The sequence below is a fragment of the Callorhinus ursinus genome, unplaced genomic scaffold, assembly GCF_003265705.2.
Source record: "Callorhinus ursinus isolate GAN/ISIS: 27379988/994484 unplaced genomic scaffold, GSC_fseal_2.0 scaffold1, whole genome shotgun sequence".
In the NCBI taxonomy this organism is placed as follows: Eukaryota; Metazoa; Chordata; class Mammalia; order Carnivora; family Otariidae; genus Callorhinus; species Callorhinus ursinus.
In genome coordinates this window covers 1,297,873-1,321,203 of record NW_027397063.1, presented here as the reverse complement: position 1 = coordinate 1,321,203, position 23,331 = coordinate 1,297,873, and the positions used below count along the sequence as shown (strand labels likewise).

The 23,331-nt window shown below is 38.1% G+C and overlaps 1 protein-coding gene across 4 annotated transcripts in view; it reads left to right on the top strand.

Moving 5' to 3' along the window:
* MORC3 (MORC family CW-type zinc finger 3) overlaps positions 1-18,376 on the top strand; it is a 40,675-nt gene extending 22,299 nt beyond the window's left edge. For 3 of the 4 annotated variants that reach the window (XM_025871571.2, XM_025871566.2, XM_073890796.1), the window contains 8 exons: positions 3,824-3,928; positions 5,734-5,856; positions 5,963-6,037; positions 7,042-7,087; positions 8,240-8,406; positions 11,782-12,670; positions 14,044-14,201; positions 16,886-18,376. In XM_025871571.2, the coding sequence (XP_025727356.1) occupies positions 3,824-3,928; positions 5,734-5,856; positions 5,963-6,037; positions 7,042-7,087; positions 8,240-8,406; positions 11,782-12,670; positions 14,044-14,201; positions 16,886-17,039 (1,717 nt within the window). In that variant the 3' untranslated portion in view covers positions 17,040-18,376. The remainder of the gene's footprint in view (positions 1-3,823; positions 3,929-5,733; positions 5,857-5,962; positions 6,038-7,041; positions 7,088-8,239; positions 8,407-11,781; positions 12,671-14,043; positions 14,202-16,885) is intronic. The other variant, XM_073890829.1, reaches the window with a different exon arrangement.
* Positions 18,377-23,331: the final 4,955 nt, after the last annotated feature.

The following is a 23,331-nucleotide window of genomic DNA, read 5'->3' as shown; positions in this document are numbered from 1 at the left end:
AACATTCCCTCAAGGTTGAAAAAGAGGACTAGGACCTAGGAGAGGGCCCCCTGCGCCTAAAGTCAGAGACTCAGATCTTGTAGCGGTCATGACAAACGTAGGAACAATCTACCTGCAAGTTTCTTGCCAGCAAAAGAAGGCCTGGCCAGTGCTGGTCTGTAGATGTGACATGCTGTTGCCAGAGGCTGTGGGTGGGCTGGAGCCGTTCTGTAGAGGAGACCTGTCTTTGCCCAAGGATGTGGGCACACTGGAACTGGTCTCTTGCTGGAGGTTGTAGGCTGCTGGAGAGCAGAGCATGGTTAGAGAGCACAGATGGAGCTCCTGGGGGCCACTGGGCTCCAGCCAAATAATAATAATATATACCAGAACCTGAAGGACACATGTCTTGCTGTCACCTAGCAGGTTCATTGACCTGTTAATCCAGTTCAGCATTCCTTAGGCTGCCAAAGGGTAAATGTTTACACGATCAAGCTTCAGAATCACAAAACTGAGCAAAAGAAGACTGGGTGTGGAGCTGAGAGACGACAAGTTCATAACTGAAAAAATAAAAAAGCCCAGTTTGTTCTTTGATAAGATTAGTAAAGGGGCAATAAAAGGGGAAAGAAAGGAGAAAACAGAAAATCGTCACTATCAGAAACAAAAAGGAGACAGATGCAAAAACATCAAAGGAATAGCATGAACAATTTTTTACCGTCTTAGATGATATGGCACATTCCTTTATAATTGAATCAATTTTTAGAAAACTCTCCACATATTAAATTCAAACATTTAAGAAGGAAGTAGCACCAATCTTACACAATCTTTAAGATTTTATGAGGACATGTAACTTTGGTAGTGAACGTGTGAATACATTACAAGAAAGGGATTTATGTCTCTTATGATCAAAATATAAAAATTTTAATTAAAATAGCAAATACCATCTAGTGATATATAAAAAGGATAATACATTAAAACCAGTTGGATTATATTCCACAATGACATGGTGGTTTTAATATTCAAAAATCAATGTAGTTCATCACATTGATGTTAGAAAAGAAAAATCTTAATGGTTATTTTCATAGGTACAGAAAAAGCAGTTGATAAATCACAACACCCATTTGTAATTTTTTTTTTTTATTTGAGAGAAAGCACACGCACAAGCGAGTGGGGCGGAGGCGGGGTGTTGGGGGTAGGGTGGGACAGAGGGAGAGGGAGAGAGAGAAGCTTAAGCCCGCTCCGTGCTGGGTGTGGGGCTTGATCCTACGACCCTGCGTACGTGACCTGAGCCAAAGTCTTGAGCAACCTAGGCACCCCGCCCATTTGTAATTTAGGAGAAAAAAGGGAACACTTAGAAAATCATTAATAGAAGGGCATATTAGCAATACAGAGCATTTACAGAAACACCAAGCATCATTCCTAATGGTGAATTATTAATAGCTTTCCCCTTAACAGTGAAAATGAGATAAGGATTCCTGCTATCCACCATTGTTCTTGAGGAAATAATCAGTATAATAAGGAAGGAAAACGAAGTAAAAGTTATAAGGGTGAAAAGGAAGAAATAAAACTTTTCTGTACAAGATAGTATTAAGTATATAGTAAGTCCAGAATAATATGCACATTTAGAATTAATAAAGGAACAAGTTAAATGATATATATTCTAGGGTTGCTGGATAAGAAGTATTCAGAAATCAGTTGTATTTCTGTTCACCAACTAAAAACTAGAACATGAAATTTAAAAAAATTCATGAAAAGTGTAAAAAAAAATCAAGTACTCTGGAGTAAATAAAATATGCGGCATATACACTGAAAACTATGAAATATTATGGAGTGAAATTTAAGCCCCAAATAAGTAGGCAAACCAGGTTCAAGAATTAGAAGGCTGTATATTATAAAATGTCAGTTTTTCTCCAATTAAATAAAATTCCAGTTTTTTAAAAAAAATCCTTGCCAGTTTGTGTGGGTGTTGATATTATTAATAGGCTTATTCTAAACTTTATGTGGAAAGTCAGAAGACCCAAGATAGTTAAGACAATCATTAAAGAACCACAAAGCAAGAAAACTTAACCTACTAAATACCAACACTTGTAAAGCTACGGTAACTAAGTGTGATATTAATTAAAGGATAAGCAGTCTATTGAAACAGAGAAGCCAGAAATAACCCCCCACTTTTTATATGTTTGGTGACCTGATTTATGACAAAGATTACATCGTGGTATAGTGGGAAGATGATCATCTTTCCAAAAATGCTGGATCATTTGGCTGTTTGTATGGATAATATGACTCCTACATCAAAGGAAGCAAAAAATCGATACCAGATGGATTTTAGACCTAAATGAGAAAGACAAAAACAAAATGAGAACAAGAATATTTTAAAAACCTTTAGTTAAGCAAGTTTTTAAAACAAGATGCAGGGCACCTGGATGGCTCAGTTGGTTAAGCAACTGCCTTCGGCTCAGGTCATGATCCTGGAGTCCCGGGATCGAGTCCCAAATCGGGCTCCCTGCTCAGCGGGGAGTCTGCTTCTCCCTCAGACCCTGCCCCCCTCATGTGCTCTCTCTCTCTCATTCTCTCTCTCTCAAATAAATAAATAAAATCTTTAAAAAAAATAAAACAAGATGCAAAAAGTATTGATCATAATGGGCAGAATGGAAAAGTTTTTTAAAATGAGTAAGACAGTGTTGGCAAGATGTAGAGCATTTGGAGCTCCTGCACATGGCTGGTGGGTATGAAAATCGATCAGTTTTGAGAACTGTTAGATTATCAAGTAAAACCAAACATCAGTGCCCACCCCTATGACCCTGCAGTTTCATTCCTCAGTATATTCTCAACACAAATGGGTACAGTCTCTTGGACTGAGAAATAGTGGTGATGAGAGGAAGAAGACTAGTGAAATGTAGGGAGGATATGTTTGGGAAGGAAGATTCATTCTCATTTGGACACTTACATGTTATATGATAATGGAGAAAAAATTAGTGGGAGATAACGGGTGGGGATAGAAATGTCTGATTAATCTGCCAGTGTAGAATTTGAAGTCTTGATATTTGAAAGCCTTATTTTAAATTTAGAATGTTACACTGTACCTTCTGTGTGCATAGTTCTGGCAGAGTAGGTGCTTAACTCAAATGGTTACTTAAGTGTGGCCTTAGATCCCACTGATCTGCTTTTTATTAATATCTTATTGGGGAAGAAGTGACAGTCTTAACTGTGGGACAGAAGCTATTTTGAAATATACTTGCTGGTGATGATAGCATACTTTTATAAACTTAAAGTTTGAGTTCTAGGGGTGCCTGGGTGGCTCAGTCGTTAAGCGTCTGCCTTCGGCTCAGGTCATGATCCCAGGGATTGAGCCCCACATCGGGCTCCCTGCTGGGCGGGAAGCCTGCTTCTCCCCCTCCCACTCCCCCTGCTTGTGTTCCTGCTCTCGCTATCTCTCTCTCTGTCTCTCTGTCTCTGTCAGATAAATAAATAAAATCTTTAAAAAAAAAAAGTTTGAGTTCTAATATGAATTGAAGCTTATAAATTTATCGGTTGGGGTTGGAATTCAGAGAGCCTGTGGTTCTCCCACTAATTGGTCTGCAACATACTTTCTCAACAGAGGACACGAAATACTACTATTTGTATCTTCAAAGATGATCCTGGCTCTGTTCTGGGAACTTGAAAGTGTCCTTGTAGAAAATTGCCATTAGAGCATTCTTTACTAACAGTACCTTTGGGAGTCATCAACCTCCCCTCCCCCACAGTGTCCACATGATCCTTACTAAGTCGTTTGTGCTTTTTCTGTGTTTGACAAAGATTTAAGCTTTATCTTTTTTTTTCTTAAATTGATTTTGATTTGCTTTTTTAGGCTGACAATAGCAGCGTTAGGAGAAAAGCTGAATGATTACTGGAATGAGATGAAAGTGAAGAAAAATGCAGAATATCCTCTAAATTTGCCAGTTGAAGATATTCAGTACGTACATTAAAAAATATCAATCCACTCCAATACCAAGATGTGATGTTGGAGAAGTATAGTGATGGTACACAAACTTTGAACTAAGCCAGAGGAAAAAGTAAATTGTACAACTCCAATCAGCACACCATGAAATGAGCCAGTGAATGTATACATTTATACATACACACAAAAGATTCATGAAGCAGTATTTATCCATACATTGCATGCTGATACTTATTTCTTTTAAAAAAATGTAAGTCTTGACCCATTAAATTGACTTTATGGTCCACTAATGGGTTGTATCTCATAGTTTGAAAAACTCTGGTCTTGTGTAATAGGATCAATGAGTCTAAAGCCAGACCTGAATTTAGATTCTACTTCTGCTTAAATAATGATGTGACACTGAACATGTTACTTGGCCTTTTATAAGCTTCCATTTTTTTTTTTTTTTTTACTTGTAAAATGGGAACATTAGTAGCACCTCCCACAGTTACAAGACTTAAAAAATATGCCTAACAAGCATTCAGTAACAGGATAGCACACAGTACCAATTTTGTGAATGAATGAATAATCATTGTGTACTGATGGAAAGATGACCAAGATGTATAATGACGAACAAAAAAGATGCAATTCAGGGGTGCCTGGGTGGCTCAGTCATTAAGCGTCTGCCTTCGGCTCGGGTCATGATCCCAGGGTCCTGGGATCAAGCCCTGCGTTGGGCTCCCTGCTCCACGGGAAGCCTGCTTCTCCCTCTCCCACTCCCCCTGCTTGTGTTCCCTCTCTCACTGTGTCTCTCTCTGTCAAATAAATAAAATTTTTTAAAAAAAGATGCAATTCAGTGTATTAATTTCCCACTTTATTTTTTTTTAAAGTGTCCATATACACATGCATAATTCTGCAAGCATAGAAAATTATGCCAGGGTTTGAAAAAATGAACAGTGGTAAGCTCCTAAAAAAAGGGGTTTGTATTTACTTTATGAATTTCTGGAGCACATCCGACTTTGACCCTCCAACTCTTGATTTCGGCTCAGGTCATGATCTCAGGGTGGTGAGACAACCCTGCATCATGCTCTGCACTGGGTATAGAGCCCGCTTGGGATTCTCTCTTTCCCTCTCCTCCTGCTCCTCCCCCCTCTCTAAAAATAAATTTATGGATTGTTTCAAGTTTATGTAACTATGCAGATGCATTTTTTAAAATTTAGATATAAAAAGTTACTGTCATTAAGATGAAGTCTTCATATATTCAGTGAATTGTTAATAATTGTTAAGTGAAATGTTAAATGAATACCTAAATTCTTCAGAGGATCATTGTAATTTTCAAATGATAAAACTAAAGCATTTTATAAACTAAAAGAATATACAAATTTTAGATATTCAGAGATACACTTATGGTAGAGGCTAAAATGTAATAAAATTATTAAAAATGCTTAAATTATAGGAATAGCGGCTTGTCTGTTTTCTGTACTTGAGCTAATGAATATACTAGATTGGACATTGCAAATGCTAATTTAATATAAATTTCAGAGCAAGGCGTATGGAATCTTAAGTTTGAATTTTTATTACCAGAGAACAAATTGAATAGTATGCTATTAAACAAGACATTTAAGTCTCTTTGTTTAAATTGGCCTGTTAACTTTAACCTTTTGAAGGTAACCGAAATTGTTTTTAAAAATTTAACTTGCTGTACAACAGTAATTATGTCACAGGCATTTCAGGAACAGAATTAAATAATAAAGGCATTTAGCGGTAGAAATGATGTAGAAGATCTAATGCAGTGTACTTTGCATGGTATTTTCATACTAATATTATGTGTTTTGTTACAGGAAACGTCCCGATCAGACATGGGTTCAATGTGATTCCTGTCTAAAGTGGCGAAAATTACCAGATGGAATAGATCAGCTTCCAGAAAAATGGTATTGCTCCAATAACCCTGACCCACAGTTCAGGTACCATATAGTTGGTAGTACCCTTTTTGGAAAGGCAGAAAGTACTATTCAAGATGTATGAATAGGCGCTGGTGACGTGTTATTCCCCTGTGATTTTTCTGACTAGAAATTGTGATGTTCCAGAAGAACCTGAAGATGAGGATTTGGTGCATCCTACTTATGAAAAAACCTACAAAAAGAAGTGAGTATTGTATTAGTGTTTGGTGGGGAAATAATGCTCAATTTATTAACAGTGATGGGTGTGCAGCATTAATTGGATGCTTCTCCAAGATCAAGCTAGTACAACCCAGAAAAGATTATGACCCCAGAAAAGATTTTGATGTGGATGCCTAATACCGGATGCTTTTGTTGTTGTTTTAACTTTATACTGTGGATGCCTGCTCTTTTTTCACTTGCTGTTTATCCTGTCCTGTCTGCAAGGTAGTGTGCACGCAGAATAGTTTGGTTGTTTGGGCCACACACAGATGAGTCATAAATGAGTAATGCCTGATAGGAGTTTATAGCCTTAGCAGGGAAGGTGAGACATGTGCGTTGCCGATGAGAAGTTGATGAGTACTGTAGAGGGCAGGGTCCAGTCCTCTTGGGAAGCCGTAAGGAGAAATGACTTCTGGCTGGGGATGGGAAGGGAAATCTGGATCAGGAAAATTCATGAAGGGTATTTGTGTAATGGGCCTTGAAGGGTGGGTTAGATGCAAATGTACAGGAAACTGATTTGTTCAGCTTTAGAGCAAACACATGAATGGGCATGATGGAAAATAGAGGAGGGAGGGAGAAGCTGGGTAATGAAGGATAGTCAGCCCTGGTGAACTGTAGGCTACTGTCCACACACACAGGCCGAGTGCATGCAGAACTTCCAGGTGGTTTTGATGTAGAGTGCACGGTTTTTGAAGATAAATCCAGCAGCAGAACTGTGAGTAAAGAGACCAGTTAGAAGCCTGTGTGATGTTCCAGCTCAGACGTCTGAGAATAATGCTGGTGAGGGTGCAAAGCTTAAGGCAGACATTGGGCATTACTGAGGTAAGAGGGAGAAAGTATTTCGCTCCTAAAGGCTTACAAATGAAATTGAAGCAGAGTTCAGTGTACATATCTGAGTGACTCTGTAGTGAAATGCCAAGTATGTCATTGAGAAACAGTGAAAAGTAATTAAGTTTAAATATGTTCACTTTTCTTTCTTTTTTTTTTAAGAGACAAGGAAAAATTCAGGATCAGACAACCGGAAATGATCCCTCGGGTAATTAATGAAACCTTGCATTTTATAGCTGTGTATTATATTGGGTAGTGGCTACTTTAACAAATAGTTTTAAAGCTTAGGAGTTACATAACAAATTGAGGTGATTTTGTTCATTCAGTTCACATACTCCTTTTCTTATATCCTTTCTTGCCTTCCTTCCTAGCCCAACAACTTCATTCAAACTGTTCAGTTTTATTATTTAGTTGGGCATCTTCTGAGGAAAGGCAGGCATTAAGAATCTTACCACCCAGGCACCTGGGTGGCTCATTCAGTTAAGCGTCTCTTGATTTTGGCTTAGGTGGTCGCAGGGTTGTGAGATGGAGCTCCAAGTCGGGCTCTCTGCAGGGCGTGGAGCCTGCTTGGGATTCTCTCTCCCCATCTCCCTTTCCCTCTGCTCCTCCCCCTCTAAAAAAAAAAAAGAGAAAAAAAATGATGAATCTTACTGTCACATAGGCAGTTAAGGAAAAATTCACAGGAAGCCCTGGGGAGCCATGTTCTGGTACTAACCTGGACTAAAGCTACAGTGTTTTTCTCTTTGTTGACCACTTTCTTAGTGCTTAATGGTGTTAAGGAGCTTTTTCGGAGTATATGGGTAGGTAGTTGTACTTCTTTTGTAAGGAAGTTTGGTCTGCTGCAGATGTGTATGTTTGCTTTTAGTTACATTGAAATGTTTTCTTATGGCAAAGGCTGAGGGTTTGGAGGTGAGAACAAAACTGGGTGAAAAAGAATAGTGGGCTTACTTATTCTAAAGGCAGTATCTTTGACTTTATTTTCTGTTTCTTTCTTTGAGAAAAATAAGTTAATTGTATTTCATTAGGTTCTATATAGTACAGGGTCAGTAAATCTTGCTATACAAGACCAGGTAGTAAGTATTTTAGGCTTTGTGGGCCACGTATGCAGTCTGTGTTGTGTATTCTTTGTTCTGTTGTTTTGTTTACACCTTTAAAAATACACAACCATTTTTCCACTCACTTGCAGGTTGGATTTGGCTTATTGGCCTGTTAGTGGCTCTCTGGTATAGCCTAAAGAATTTTACATGATTAGGATAGTTCTCAATGTTTTCTGGGATACAGGGCAAAGGGAAAATAATATCTCCTGTTTTGGGGCATGGCACATTAAGTCCTTTAAAATTGATTTTTTTTCTTCCAACAGATTAATGCTGAACTCTTGTTTCGGACAACCCCCGTGTCAGGTCAAAGCTTTCCTCCTGTGAAGGAAAGTGTTCCAAGAGGACATCTTTCAGAAGTGGCAAATACTTACGCAACAAGACTTATAAATAATCATCGAGGTTCACCTCAGTCTGAACCTGAAAGCAACAAGTCAGTGGCTAAAATGTATTTTTCCAATGGGGAATATTAAGCAGAGCCTTTACTTGACACTTTCATGGCAGTAATGCACTTCTAAGAAGTTATAGTTTATATATGCATGTAAAAAGTCTTAAGGATAAGTTAACTTACTTTTTTTTAAGATTTTATTTATTTGAGAGAGCGAGAATGAGAGAGAGAGCACATGAGAGGGGGGAGAGTCAGAGGGAGAAGCAGACTCCCTGCCAAGCAGGGAGCCCGATTCGGGACTCGATCCCGGGACTCCAGGATCATGACCCAAGCCGAAGGCAGTCGCTTAATCAACTGAGCCACCTAAGTTAATTTACTTTTTTTTTTTTTTTTTTTTTTTTTATTTTTGTTTATATACAGGGGGAGCAGCAGACAGAGGGAGAGGGAGAAGCAGGCTTCCCACTGAGCAGGGAGCCGAAGCGGGGCTCAATCCCAGGACCCTGGGATCATGACCCGAGCCGAAGGCAGATGCTTAACCAACTGAGCCACCCAGGCGCCCCTAGTTAATTTACTTTTATTATCTAAACCTACCCCACCCCACTCATGCCACCATTTAAATCAGTTTTTAAAATATCAGTTGTATTCATTGTGGAATTTGATCAAATTTTAACCTCTTTGAAATTCTGTATAATAGGAAAATTCCTGCTTTTAAAATTACCAGTATCTTAAGAAAAACATAAAGCAATTAATTGTACAGAACTATAATGTCAAGTGTGACCCATGAGTTCTTAGCTCGTGGCAGGCTATTTATTTTGGATGAGTGGATGAAGAAGGAAGGGAGAAAGAAAGGTATGAGTGATAGGTAAATTGGACAGTTAGCTCTCTTGACTGGAATGGTCAGGGAAGGTTTGGGATGAGATAGTGCTTGGTTTGGTTCCTGAAATTCTGAAAGCAATACTCTGTGCTGGTAGCCATTCAGAGGGAATAGAATAGAATACAGGTGAAGAAGAAAACATGATGTCAGTGAACTAGGGGATCAGACTGAACTACACTTGGTCTTTTTTGTTGAAAGATAAACGTTGAAACCAGGTTCCCAGAGATAGTGGGATGGGATTTTCTGAGCGGTTTTATAGCCTTCATTAAATTCTCAAAGGGATTTTTGACCTCCAAAAGGATTAGAAATAACTGTTTGCATGCATATGTACATCGGGAGGGCATGTTCTAAAATAGTTTAGGCTGTTTGTGGCCTGCATTTTTGGGGCTGGATTGCTACTCAACTAAGAATTTGTGTGTATTTTTTAAAAATAGTCTCCTTAATGTTCTTGGCTTTTCTTCTTAAAGATGGTTCCAAACAAAGTAAGAAAAAGTGAAATCTGTAAAGTTTACAGATAAAAGATAATGGAACTTATTCTTTTTTTTTTTTTTTTTTTGGGGGGAGGGGGGGAGGGGGGGGGGGAGAGAGAGAGAATCTCAAACAGGCAACACGCCCAGTGTGAGCCCTGCGGGGGGCTCAATCTCACAACCCTGAGATCATGACATGAGCCGAAATCCAGAGTACTACGCTTAACCGACTGAGCCACCCAGGTGCCCCTGAAATTTATTCTTTGAAGTGATTTATTCCATCCAAGTGGAAGAAGAGAATAGAGAAATTTTTTATTAATTTTTAAAGCCTGAAGAATTTGAAGTTTGAGAAAAATACAAGCTTTTTTTTTTTTTTTTAATATAAGCTTTAAAAATAAAGCCAAAGACTGGAAAGGTGTTCCTAAACTAAGTCTTCAGAAAGACAAATAGGAATTAGCTTCATAAGAAAAATAATAGGGCAGCTCCCGGTTAAGTGATTAACTCCATGGAACCCCAGGCGTGCTCCAAACTCGGAAGCATTTCTTAAGGCAGAAAATGGGTGAGAACAGGAGGCTTGTTTGAGAGTTTAAGGAAGAGTAGTTCTCTAAACCTCTTCATAACCTGCCAGGTCTGGCAACGTGGCTTATCCTCTGTCAGAAGGTAGGATGTTTTCCTTCTGGAGCAATTTCACTGCTGAAGATGTGGTTGAGCCACTTTTTTGAAAGAGGAGGAGTAAGGGAAAGTGAGTACTAAATGATGAGAAATCCTCCCCCTTCCCCTCATTGGGCCCCCAGGGGAAAAGCCCTGGGTGGTGCTGACAGTTTGAGCACCCCTGGCACCACAGAGCCAGCCCTCACTGCTTCTAGTCGGTCTCACCCTGAAACATAAAGATAGGCAGAGATCACCAGGAGTATAAACTGAAACAAAGGGAGTAGAGGAAGCCCTGTGAAATTTACTGGGAGGTGGGTAGGTGTGGAACAAACACGTTTCTTAGAAAAGATAAGCAGGTAGAGGGTAGAAAAAGGAAAAGACAAGGTACAGGAGGGCCAACATCTAAATAAGGGAATTTCAGAATGAGAGATCAGAGAAAACAAAGGGGAGGAAATAGTATGACTTAACTTCCAGTAAACACACAGCAAAAATGTCTGGAAAAAGATCCAATCTAAGAAACATGAAATTTTCGAACACCAGGGAAAATAATTTTTTCAGGGAGAGAAAACACAAGTTACCTTCAAAAAGATCAGGAATCAGAATGGCAGGAACACCAAATGGTACATAACAATGAAATGATGCTTTTAACGTTTTGAGAAAGTAATTTCCAACCTGGAAGCCTATATAGAAACCAAGCCAGCAATAAAATTGAGAAGTGAATAAAGATACTTTCATGTAACCTTTCACATTTTTTTATGTCCTGTGTACTGTTTCTCAAGATTTTATTGAAGACTATGTCCCCTCAATATGAGGGAGTAAAGCCAAGAACCAGAAGAACCTTTCCTGAGATGGAGGAAATAGGAGGGCTAACACCTAGGGCCTAAACAACAAACCAGTAGATAACCCGCTGAGAGGGAGCAAATAGTATCAGTTGGTGGTAAATTCACAGAAAACTGAGTCGATGAGGAAAATGAGGCAGTTTTTAATGCCAGGAAAACCGAAGGGGAGGGCATGCTGGTTTAGTTTGTGGCTCACTTCTGATCATCGAGCACTGATAAAAATGACAGCAAACTGGAAGGGCACAGCCATTCACTGAGCGCTGGAATGCAAGGAGCAGACCTGGGGGGGGGTGGCATTCCCATTTGGCTGTGTATATGTTGAGGTGCCCAGAGGACATCAAGTGAAGGGATTTGTGGCAGTATGCAGAGCTCCTACTTTAAGGCAAGCGAAGTAGTCTAATTGTTTCCTCAGCTGTACAGGAGAAAATCGTCTCTACTTCATTAAATCATTGAGCAGTGCTGTGTTAAACATTTTTTTAAATGAGCATGGATATTTCTTAGAATTTCAAGATAGATTGCTTCAAGTCGTCTATTTTGTTCATTTCTATATTTTATAGTCTTATATTTTATATATTAAATTTTTTTCCAGCCTGAAACGAAGACTTTCTACTCGTTCGTCCATTTTGAATGCAAAGACTCGGAGATTGAGTAATCAAGCATTTGAAAATTCAGCTTATAAAGATGATGATGATGAAGATGTCATCATCTTAGAAGAAAACAGTACTCCCAAACCTGCAGTAGATCATGACATTGAAGTGAAATCAGAACAGAGTCACATCGAGCAAAGTGGTCATCAGGTTGAGCCTCTGGCTGATAAGGAACCTTGTGCCCTGACTGGTTCATCAGGCGTCTCATCATCCAGGTGTGATCAGGGAACCACTGCGGCCACCCAGACTGAAGCCCCGAGTGTAGTTGTTAAAAAGGAAGAGGCACTTGAAGATGAGATAGACGCACGAAATGATGCAGCCGTGCCGCCAGCCTGTGTGGAAGCTGAAGGGAAGGCACAGGAAACCCAGGACACTTTTGATAAATCTGCGGGTGATGCTAGTTGCCAGCTAAATGAACTGAGAAATGAGCTGCTTCTAGTTACCCAAGAAAAAGAAAATTATAAAAGACAGTGTAATGTGTTTACTGACCAAATCAAAGTGTTACAGCAGAGGATACTGGAAATGAACGACAAATACGTGAAGAAGGAAACTTGCCATCAGTCTACTGAAACTGATGCTGTATTTTTACTGGAAAGTATTAATGGCAAATCTGAAAGTCCAGACCATGTGGTATCTCAGTATCGGCAAGCTTTGGAGGAAATAGAAAGGCTGAAGAAACAGTGTAGTGCTTTGCAGCATGTGAAGGCCGAATGCAGTCAGTGTGCCAGTAGTGAGAGCAAAAGTGAAGTGGACGAAATGGTTGTGCAGCTTGACGATGTGTTTAGACAGCTGGACAAGTGCACTGTGGAGAGGGACCAGTATAAAAGTGAGGTGAGTGTATCATTCCGCATAATGAGAGTCCTTGGGCGTCCCAGAGAGTCTGAACCACAAAGAACTGCCAGTTGCTAGATTGGAATAAATTACTTAGTAGTATTTCCATGTATTGTCCTGCTGCTTCTCAGCTGGGGAGTGGTCATCCTGGGGGTGTATGGAAATATGTGTTGAGGAGTTGGGCATTGCTAAAATTTAATGGGTGGTGACCAGGTATGGTGGTTTCCTGTAGCGTACTGGAAATTGCTGTGTAATGAAGGATTATCCTGCTCAAAATACTGTTCTCGTTCCCAGCAAGCCAGTCAGTTGCTAAATATAGGGAACATCACATCCATTATTAATAGGCCTTGCAATAAACATACAAGGTAGGTGATGTCCTCATTTTATAGATGCACCCTGTATTAGTCACGATTAGATTTGTTGGCAGGTGACCAAAAACACCGTAGTGCCGTGGCAGGTCCATGGGTGTCCGAGACAACAGGCTCCTGCGTTGTTGGCTTCGCTTCTCAGCGTGCCATTGTGGTCCGAGGCGGCCTCCAGGTCCCGTCCTCGTAGATCTGTGTTCCAAGCAGCAGCAAAGAAGAGGAGTGCAGTTCCTCAAATTTGCTGATATTCCACCTGTCAGCACTTAGTCACCTGACTAATGGGTGCTTTGGAAGTGTAGTCTTTATTCAGGGGTTCTTCTACTGAGGCAGAAGGAGAAAAGTGGTAGACATCAGGAGATAGGTGGTAGGCTCTGCATATATTCTCCATTCAGATTTAGAGAGCTCCTTTTAGAAACATGTATTTTATATATTGTATTAATGTGTTTGAAAGAAGGGTTTTTCTGCTAAAGAATTTGGAAACAACAGGATGGTGCTGTACTGCCCCTTTCTTCCTGGAAATAATGCTGACATAACAGCTCATCCATATATCCACAATACATTCATCTTGATGTATTGGCTTAGAGTTAGATGACAGAATATATAAAAATCAGTACAAGCTTACGGTTACAACTTAGAGCTGGTGAGTACAAGAAATGAAAGCCACTTTGACGTCGACATAATTTAGGCATTTTTATCTTGGTTTTCCAGTTTTTAGGTACCATTTGTTTTCAGTCAAGCGGTATTTAACATTTCGTATTCTTTGAATGTGACAAGATGTGGAGGTGAAACTAAAATGAAGCTTTGTTTATAGAAAGCTATTGTGGGTGGTTTTTTCCCCTTTTTTGATGGTAATTTTCATCAAGCAGGATTATCTATATTTCTTAGCAAATTTGTACTTTGGCATTGGTATTTTTAAGTTTCATTTTAGCATTAGTATTTTTAAGTTTTATTTTTATTAGTATTTTTAATTTTTAAATTTAATTTTACAGTTATGAATTTTTTTGTCAGGTTGAATTATTGGAAATGGAAAAGTCACAAATCCGTTCACAATGTGAAGAACTGAAAACTGAAATTGAACAATTAAAATCTACAAATCAACAGTTAGGAGCAGATGTTTCAACTTCAAGTAACATTGAGGAGTCTGTAAATTATACTGACGGGGAAAGGTAATATTACATGTGACGGGGAAAGGTAATATTACATGAGGCAGGACTCTGGGGCTACCTTCTGGTTTGCATGATACTTGGTAGCACACCTCGAACAGATACTGTTCTATCAAAAGAACACGATCCTTCCCTTCAAGGAATGAACAGTTTAGGTTCAACTTAAGTGAAATAGGAATTTGGAAAGAATAAAGCACTTGATCAGTCAGAGTGGTTTGGAATGCTGTTTGGGGAAAAGTGGAAATTGAGTTAGATATCAAAGGTGGTGGTGAATTTGGCCATGACTAGAAGACAAAGGAATATTTCATGAAACGTACTTTTTCACCTGGATTTACTTTGTACTTGCCATTTCTTTATGGTTTTCTGTCCTCATTTTACTACATGCCATCCCCAGTGTTAACTTTTAGGTAATCACAAAATTACTAGAAATTGCCATAGTACAGGTGATAACTAGGAAGAAGTTCCTCTGTGAAAATAAGAAAATAGTAAATGAATGATTACCCTATCTCAGTAAGATATAAAATGGGCTTGGGGTTTTGTTTCGGTTTTGAGCATGGGGGAGGCAGACATTCAGGTGGGAGGGGATGATGGTGCTCGTGGTGTGTTGATGACTTACCATCTGGAAGTAGCTATTAAAGGCTAAAACTGGGCAACTCTTCCTGCTCATACAGTTATGACTTCAGACCTAAAAGGCACTGTTGTTGAGAAATAATCTCCTACCATCCTTACTTGACATCAATTATATTATTACCTTGTTTTTTAAGTTAAGTTTTTGAAGGATTTCTGTAAATCTGTTCTTGGAAATGGAGTAGAGCAGTACATAAAAGCCTAGAAGGCTAAGGTCAGAAGAACATCCCAAGTGGTGTTTCTCAAAAGGGGAACCACAAGCATCTGTGGCGCTTGTAGAAATGCAGATCCTTGGCCTACAGTACAGCTTATTAAATTGGAAACTTTTAAACAGTCTCAGATAATTCTCTTGCACACTGACCTTTGGGTAACTGATGATCGATTGATTATTTTATTTATTTTAACCGATACCCCTGTGCTTGCTTTCTAAAACAGTATAGGAATATGTGGCTATTGATACTTGAAATCTAGTCTGAATTGAGATGTGCTTTAAGTATAAAATAAATAAAATTTTGAAGCCTTATTAGTAAGAAAAAGAATGTAAAATGCCTCATTAATAATGTATTTTGATTTTGTGATGATACAGTATTTTAGTTAACATTGGGTTAAATATATAACTAAAATTAAATTTACAGCTGCATTTTGCTTTTTATCGTGGCTATGTGAACATTTTAAACTGCATATGGAGCTTGCAGTATTTCTCTTGGACAGTGCTGTTCTGTACATTAAGAATCTGTGGCAGGTCCAGTAGATAGTAGAAATTAGCCAGGGACAATCAGAAGACTTAAAGGAAAGGAGATGTTAAGAGAATCATTGGGTCATACTAGTGTTTTATGTACTTTTCATATAGATAAAAGGTTGTGGTTACAACAAAGGGGACATTCTTGCTAAGGATATAGGATGGTAAACAACTTCTGGAAAGCAAAGCAGAAAAGTGTTTGAACCATGGGCCTCTGGTCAAAGGTGAGTGAGGAAGCTTGGACAAAAAATGGCTGGAGTGGAAATGATGTAAAATTTTATCCAGGGGCCAATGGAATCTTACAATCCAAGTTTACAAAACATGTTTTAAATCACCTTACTGTGGATTGTCAACTTAGGGATGAGCATCTTGCCTCTTCAGACATTTCCACCTTAGATCAGTATCTAAGCTAAACGTGGGCTGTTTATATTTGGGAGAGAGGCAGAATAAGAGCAACTAACATTCAGTTCCCATGTTTCACTCGATCTTTGAAGCAGAGGCTGCTGAATAGTTGTAAGTCTTCAAAAAGTCTAGGATGTTGGGGGTACCTGGGTGGCTCAGTTGGTTGAACATCTGACTTTTGATCTCAACTCAGGTCTTGATCTCAGGGTCATGAATTTGGGTCCCACCTAGCCTAGTATGGAGCCCACTTAAAAAAAAAAAAAAGTCTAGGATGTTGATATTCAGATACATGTATATAAATTTGGAAGGAATGATAATGACCATTTAATCCAGGGATTCCCAGTGTTTTCAGCAAAGCACCATTCCCTATAAATGAATAGTAAAATGGATCATCAGTGAACTTTAGCATATGAAAGGTTCAGAGAAGTCTTGATTTTAAAAACTGTTTAACATTATTTAGCCCAAAATTTTGTAAGCTTATTTGACCACAGAACTGTTTCTCTTTAACACAAGGGTGGATATCTCATAGAACACGTTTTAGAGAACAGTTCAGTTTTTATTTTCCTCAAAAGCTGAAATTCAGGGAGATGCATTCTTATTCTGAGACCACTGTTCTCACTAGTATATCACTGCTGTTTTCCAGGTGACAGTATTTTATATTATAAATAACACCTTGTAATTATATGTATTTTACCAGTCCATGATTTCTCCAATAGCAAGTTAAAATTGTTTTAGTTAGAACCACACAGAGCCACTAGTTTTATGAAACACTCTACTTACCAAGAGATTCATAATTATTAAGTTAAATTATGGATTATTAAAGTAGGTGAATTCATGTTTCACTTAAATATTAGGCTCCACATGAATATTAAACTGTGCTATAATGTTCATCTAATAGACATAATATTTGTATTTGCAGCCTCAAACTTCGATCTCTTCGAGTTAACGTAGGACAGCTGTTGGCCATGATTGTACCTGATCTCGATCTTCAGCAAGTGAATTATGACGTTGATGTGGTTGATGAAATTTTAGGACAAGTTGTCGAACAAATGAGTGAAATCAGTAGTACTTAAAGTCTATTTTAAGTGAGATAATGAAAATATTTGCTCAGTCCTGTGGTTGTATAGCTTTCAGAATGGAAACACTTTTGTTTTATGGATATGACAAGTGACAGACTGAAGAACCGTAATCTTTACTGTATTCTATGCATTCAAGTGTGGTCCCAAGTACTGTGGGCACACTTACCACACCTTTTGAAATGCCTGAGAATCATTCTTACTGAACGGCTGAACAGCTAACTCATGATTATGTTTTGAAGTGTAAATACTTGTAATTAAGTCTGCACATATTTTTTTATTACCCTAGAGGACTTAAGTGTTTTTCACCAAGAGCTTTTCAGGTTGCCCCTAACCTTTGTGCAATTTTTTCTGGTTCCTAAAGTGTATTTTTCTCTGAAGTGAGGGCCGTGCCATAATACAGATGGAAATGTTACCTTTGATTTTCTTACAGAAAAGTTTTTAAAAAATGGAATTATGCTCCTGATAAGTTGTAAGTGAATTGAACATTAATGTTTCTTTTCTATAAATTCTTATCTCCTGAAATATTTTATTCATGGAAACAAGGTAAGCAGAAACTCTCCAACCATTTTATCAGGATTTTCCTTGTGCTGAGATTGCCAATCATAGTTAAACGCAGTGTTTTTATAGAACAAAGAAATGATCTTTAGTATAAAAAAGCATCAGAAATATTAAATGTCCCACCACGTTTACTTTGAAGCCCATTTTTGGCTGCTTCTTCAGCATGGAATGGGCACAGTAATTGTTTAATATTTCTTTTTGTGAAATTTCCTGTACAGCCTTTTGTAGGATTACTACAGGTTAATGAGAGTTGAGGAAGACAATCTTTCTCAAACAGTACAGTATACTTTTCATTATATTACAGAGCTAAGTGTTTTATGTCCTGGAGGTAAGCAGCAAACTGCCCTAGGATTATAGTATTACATGCCATAAAAATTATGCTTTATTGGTCCCTTGTTTGTGCAATTTTAAAGAGATGGCTTTCTATTAAGTATAACGATGTATATATAATTAAGAATCATATTTTCCACAACTGAAATGTGCATTATTTTTTTTCAAAGTTTTATCATTGCTATTTATTTTTACTTTTGTTTCTGAACATTCAATACATGTTTCTTTTGTATGTATGCTTAATTACATGTCTTTCATATACAATATTAAATTTTTACTGTACATTAACTTCTAGAAAAAGCAAATAAATGAAGGTTGTTTTTATTTGCTTGATAAAGTAATTGAAAGTGTATTTTTGGTATGAAGCTGGTTTTCTGTCCTAATTGTATCTGCCCAAATTTTAAAATATCTTGTAATAAAATAAAAATATATATGATGGCTAACTCTTCAGATACTACTTTTAAAGAATTCTATATTCAGATTATATTTTGGAAACTAAAACTGTCCATTGAAGGACCCTCAAGTTGAGCTCATTTTAAAATCTATATTAATTACAAGTTCTATTTAGGAGACCAAGATTGTTTCCATTAAGACTCTAAAAACTGAGCTCATCTTGAGAGAGTGTGTGCGTGCGTGCGTGTGTACATGTATTTTACACTCAAGAAGAGACTCTGTAAATCATTTAGCCTAAAGAAACCTTGCTTAAATGATAGCAGCAATGTATAGCATGTCTAAGTTTGTGAATATTTATGTAGCAGTTCTTTCTGGAATTTGCTATTTTTCCCTTCCTTTGGGTCAGCTATATTCTTGCAAAAATACATATTTTATATGGCTGTTACCTTGCTTTTAATGGGAAAGTTAGTCATAGGATTAGTAAATTTGCTTGCTAAATTGATTCTTTGGAAGTACTTAACATATTCTTCACCCTTTAAGAAAATATTGCCAAGATATGATTCTTTGAAAATGGAGCTAACAGAATTTAACAACAACGTGGGCTTTCATGTATATATCATATTTACGTAGAGATATCTATCTTTTGTTGGTAAGTTAAATTTGTAAAAGGCTAATGGGAACACAGTGGTGTTTAAACTAATCATTACTTTAAAAACAAAAACGGGGCACCTGGTTGGCTCAGTCGTTGAGCGTCTGCCTTCGGCTCAGGTCATGGTCCCAGGGTCCTGGGATCGAGCCCCGCATCGGGCTCCCCGCTCCGCGGGAAGCCTGCTTCTCCCTCTCCCACTCCCCCTGCTTGTGTTCCCTCTCTCACTGTGTCTCTCTCTGTCAAATAAATGAATAAAATCTTTTATATATATATTAAAAAAAAATAAAAACAAAAACAGTATGAGGAAGTAAACCAGCAATAGTCCACAATCCCTGCAAACAGGACCCACTGTAATTAGCAAAGCATTCACGCAGCAGGAGTGGTGTGGGGCATATTGTTGTGTCTTTTATTTGGGCCTCGAATTCTTAATGTAGGCAGGTACTGCTGGGGACTCTGCCCATAGCCTCAGACACTTAATTCTTGCGATCAACAGCCCATTAGTTCATTATTTATCATTGGAGAATAATTAAAGTGATACATCTGGTGGTTTTCACCCCTGGCTGTCTATTAGAATCACCTGGGGAGTTTTTAGGACTCCCCATGCAAGGATGTACCCTGTACTAATTAAGTCAGACTCTGGGTTTGGGCCCAGATACCAGTATTTTTTTAAGGCCTCCCAGTGTGCCATCAGAGCTGAGAACCATTGATCTTTACCTTCCTGTGATGAGTGTTTACAAATGTTGAACTCAGTTGGCTCCTGAAACAAACACGGGATTTGCATGGCTTATTTCTCACTGGGGCGAGCAAGGAGGGGAAAAGGGAAGCATAGTTGGTGCCCAAGTTAGAAATGTAAATGGGACAGAATGGTATAAAGTGAAAAGACTTACCTACTGCTTCCCTAAAGTTAACCACTATTGCTTTTTGTATGTCCTTCCAGAAAATATTAGCTGCATACATATACACATTCATATATATGCATTCATTTTATATCTTTATATTTGATTATATATTTGTATCTCAAGTTTTCACAAAGGTGGTACACCGTATAATTGGTGATCTTGACATTTCCATGTTACTTTTTTGAACAGGTTTGGTAACAGTCTATGATCTGCATCTTCTCCTAGCACTCATTTATTTCTCATGTTTTGACATTACAAAATATGCTACTGTGAGAATTAATAGACACCACACACACTTTTACAAGTATACCCAGAGTGTAAATTCTTTGCAGTGAATATTGATAGGTCAAAGAGTGTGTGCTATGTAACTTTTAATAAATGTTACCATGCCAAAATGAATTTAAACTCCTATGAAAAAGAAACGTATGAGTGTGTTTTTTTCCTCTCTCTCTCCATCAAATTTACTAATCTGACATGTGAAGAAATGACAGCCTGCATTCTTGGTCTCAGTTGAACATGCTTTCATGTTTTATTGTCCATTGTAATTTCTTTTTCTGTGTACTACATCATATTGTTTGTTTATTCTTTTCTATTGGGTTCTTTGTCTTAAGTGTTTTAAAGAAGCTAAAAACCTGTGCTAATGTAGCAACAAACACCACCCAGACAACTAGCTTTCAGAAAATTCACAGTAGGTTAAATCTTACTTTGTACACTGTCTCATAAATACTGGAGAGGAGTGAGAGACCCACTGGATTCATGTTTTTCCATATATTTGTCTTTTGGACATTGGCCACAGTTCAGAAAAGGAATGCCATTAATATCCATCTGGTGTAGAAGGACATCTGTCATCTATCTATCTATCTTATCTATCTATCTATCTATATATGATATTTAGAATTAAATTTTGTGATCACAGTTAATTTCCATATCCTGGCCTATAGGGAGAAAGTCAAGATCAGAGGAGAGAGTCTTGGTAAATCAAGCCATTCAGACACAGATGGTTATTAAACGAGTACAGTCACAGAGAATGAATCAGCTCTTCTAAAACTGGAGTGTGAGTCACAAGTCCAGTAAGTTTTGTACACAAACCTAATATAAGTTGTGAGTAAATGCAGTTGCCTACTTCCACATGTACAAGTTTAACCCCAGGCTTCCTTGTTAATTTCTTGCAAAGCAGTCAGGACTCAGTATCATGGTAACAATATATAGAACAAGTTTAAATAAGACTCAAAATAACTTTTACCCCAACCTGACTAATACTTAGATTATGAGTGTCTTCACCATGTGCAACTATCCAGAATTCGGCTGTAATCTTCGTAACAAAATGTAATGGTGCTTATGTTCACCAAGTATGTGAGTCAGCAGCCTTCCTATCTCCCATGGGTTTCCTGGTAAATGTTGTTGATAGTTGTGGCCAATGTTTTGAAAGTCAGTACTGTGATCTAAAGCAAGGCCGACTTAAAGCAGTTTGTGTTTATAATGTGGTGCGCATGGAGGCAGCTGAGCTACTGCAGAGCATTGCCGGTTTGCCGTATGACCTTTGGCAGATCGTTCCAGGGGAGAGGTGTTCACAGACTGTGGAATGGAAACTTGCTATGAGATCCTGAGTTCTGAGTTCCAGGGGTGTGAGTTGACTAACCAGCCAACAGCAAGAGAAGTGACAGTCTCATAACTACACCTGTTACCTCTTCCTGGTAGAGAAATACAGGGGTCTAGCACAATAACTTATTATATATCATTAAGTAGTCATTATAATACATGATCATGTTATAAAATATGTAATCCTAGTATTACCCGCTATTCACTGTAATCACTCTTAACCAATAGTTTCACTTCCCACTACTAATTTACTGTGTTCTTAAATTTTTTTTCAGTATCAGATATTCTAAACTCTGTTACGGGAATTTCCAAATGTATACAAAAATAGAGAAAATGGGGTGCCTGGGTGGCTCAGTCGGTTAACCATCTCCCTTCAGCTCAGGTCATGATCCTGGGGTCCTGGGATTGAGCCCCACATTGGGCTCCCTGCTCAGCGAGAGTCTGCTGCTCCCTCTGTCCCTCACCTGACTCATGCTTGCTCGCTGTCTCTCAAATAAATTAAAAAAAAAAAAAATAGGGAAACTATTCTAATGAACTCCCATGTACCCATCACCATTTCAACATTTTCAACTCATGGTCAATTTTGTTTTATCTATACCCCCATTTACTTAAACCCCTTCCATAATATTTTTCATGTATGTGTTACAAACATTAACTCACTTTTTAATTGCAGAAAAGTACAAAATTTCCTATTTAACCATCTGTTAAGTATGAGTTGAATTAAGTACATTCACATTGTGCAACCATCACCACTATCCATTTCCAGAACTTTCTCATCCCAAACTATCCATGAAACAATAACTCCATTCCTCCCTGCCCCTGGTAACCTCTGTTTTCAGTCTACGAATTTGCTTATTCTAGGTCTTCGTATCAGTGGGGTCATAGGATATTCGTCTTTTCGTGTCCAGCTTATTTCACTTTCCATAACGTTTCTAAGGTTCATCCATGTTGTCGCATGTATCAATTTCATTCCTTTTTAAGGCTGAATACTTCATTATGTGTATCACATTTTGATATTCATTTATCTGTCATGGACATTTGGGGTGGTTTCACCTTTTTACTATTAAGAATAATGCTGCTAAAGGGCGCCTGGGTGGCTCAGTCGGTTAAGCGACTGCCTTTGGCTCAGATCATGATCCTGTAGTCCCAGGATCGAGTCCCGCATCGGGCTCCCTGCTCAGCAGGGAGTCTGCCTCTCCCTCTGACCTTCTTCCCTCTCATGTTCTCTCTCTTCCATTCTCTCTCTCTATCAATAAATAAATAGAAAATCTTAAAAAAAAATGCTGCTATGAACCTTGTTGCATACGTTGTCTATTTGAGTCTTTGCTTTTAATTCTTTGGGATAACATACCTAGGAGAGGAATCACTGAATTATGTGGTTATTTTTTATGTAAGTGAGGAATTGCCAAAATTTTTCCACAAAGATACACCGTTTTACATACCCACCAGCAATGCAGAAGCATTCTAGTTTTTTCACATCCTCTCCAACACTAATTTTCTGGGTTTTTTGTTTGTTTCTGTTTTTACTTAGCCATCTAATGAGTGTGAAGGGTTACCATTATAGTTTTGATTTGCATTTCTTTAATGGCCAGTGATGTTATGCTTCTTTTGTGTGTCTACTGGTCATTTGTATATGTTTGGAGAAATGTCTATTCAAGTTCTTTGCCCATTTTTAGCTTGCTTATTTTTTACTGTTGATTTGCAGGATATGATTTTGTAAAGCAAGTATTCTGGCTCTTAGTCCCTTATCAGATATATGATTTATGAATATTTTCTTCCATTCTGTGGCTTGTCTTTCCACTCTTGAGTTTTTAGTTTTGGTGAATTTGAGCTTATTTATTTTGTTGCCTGTGCTTTT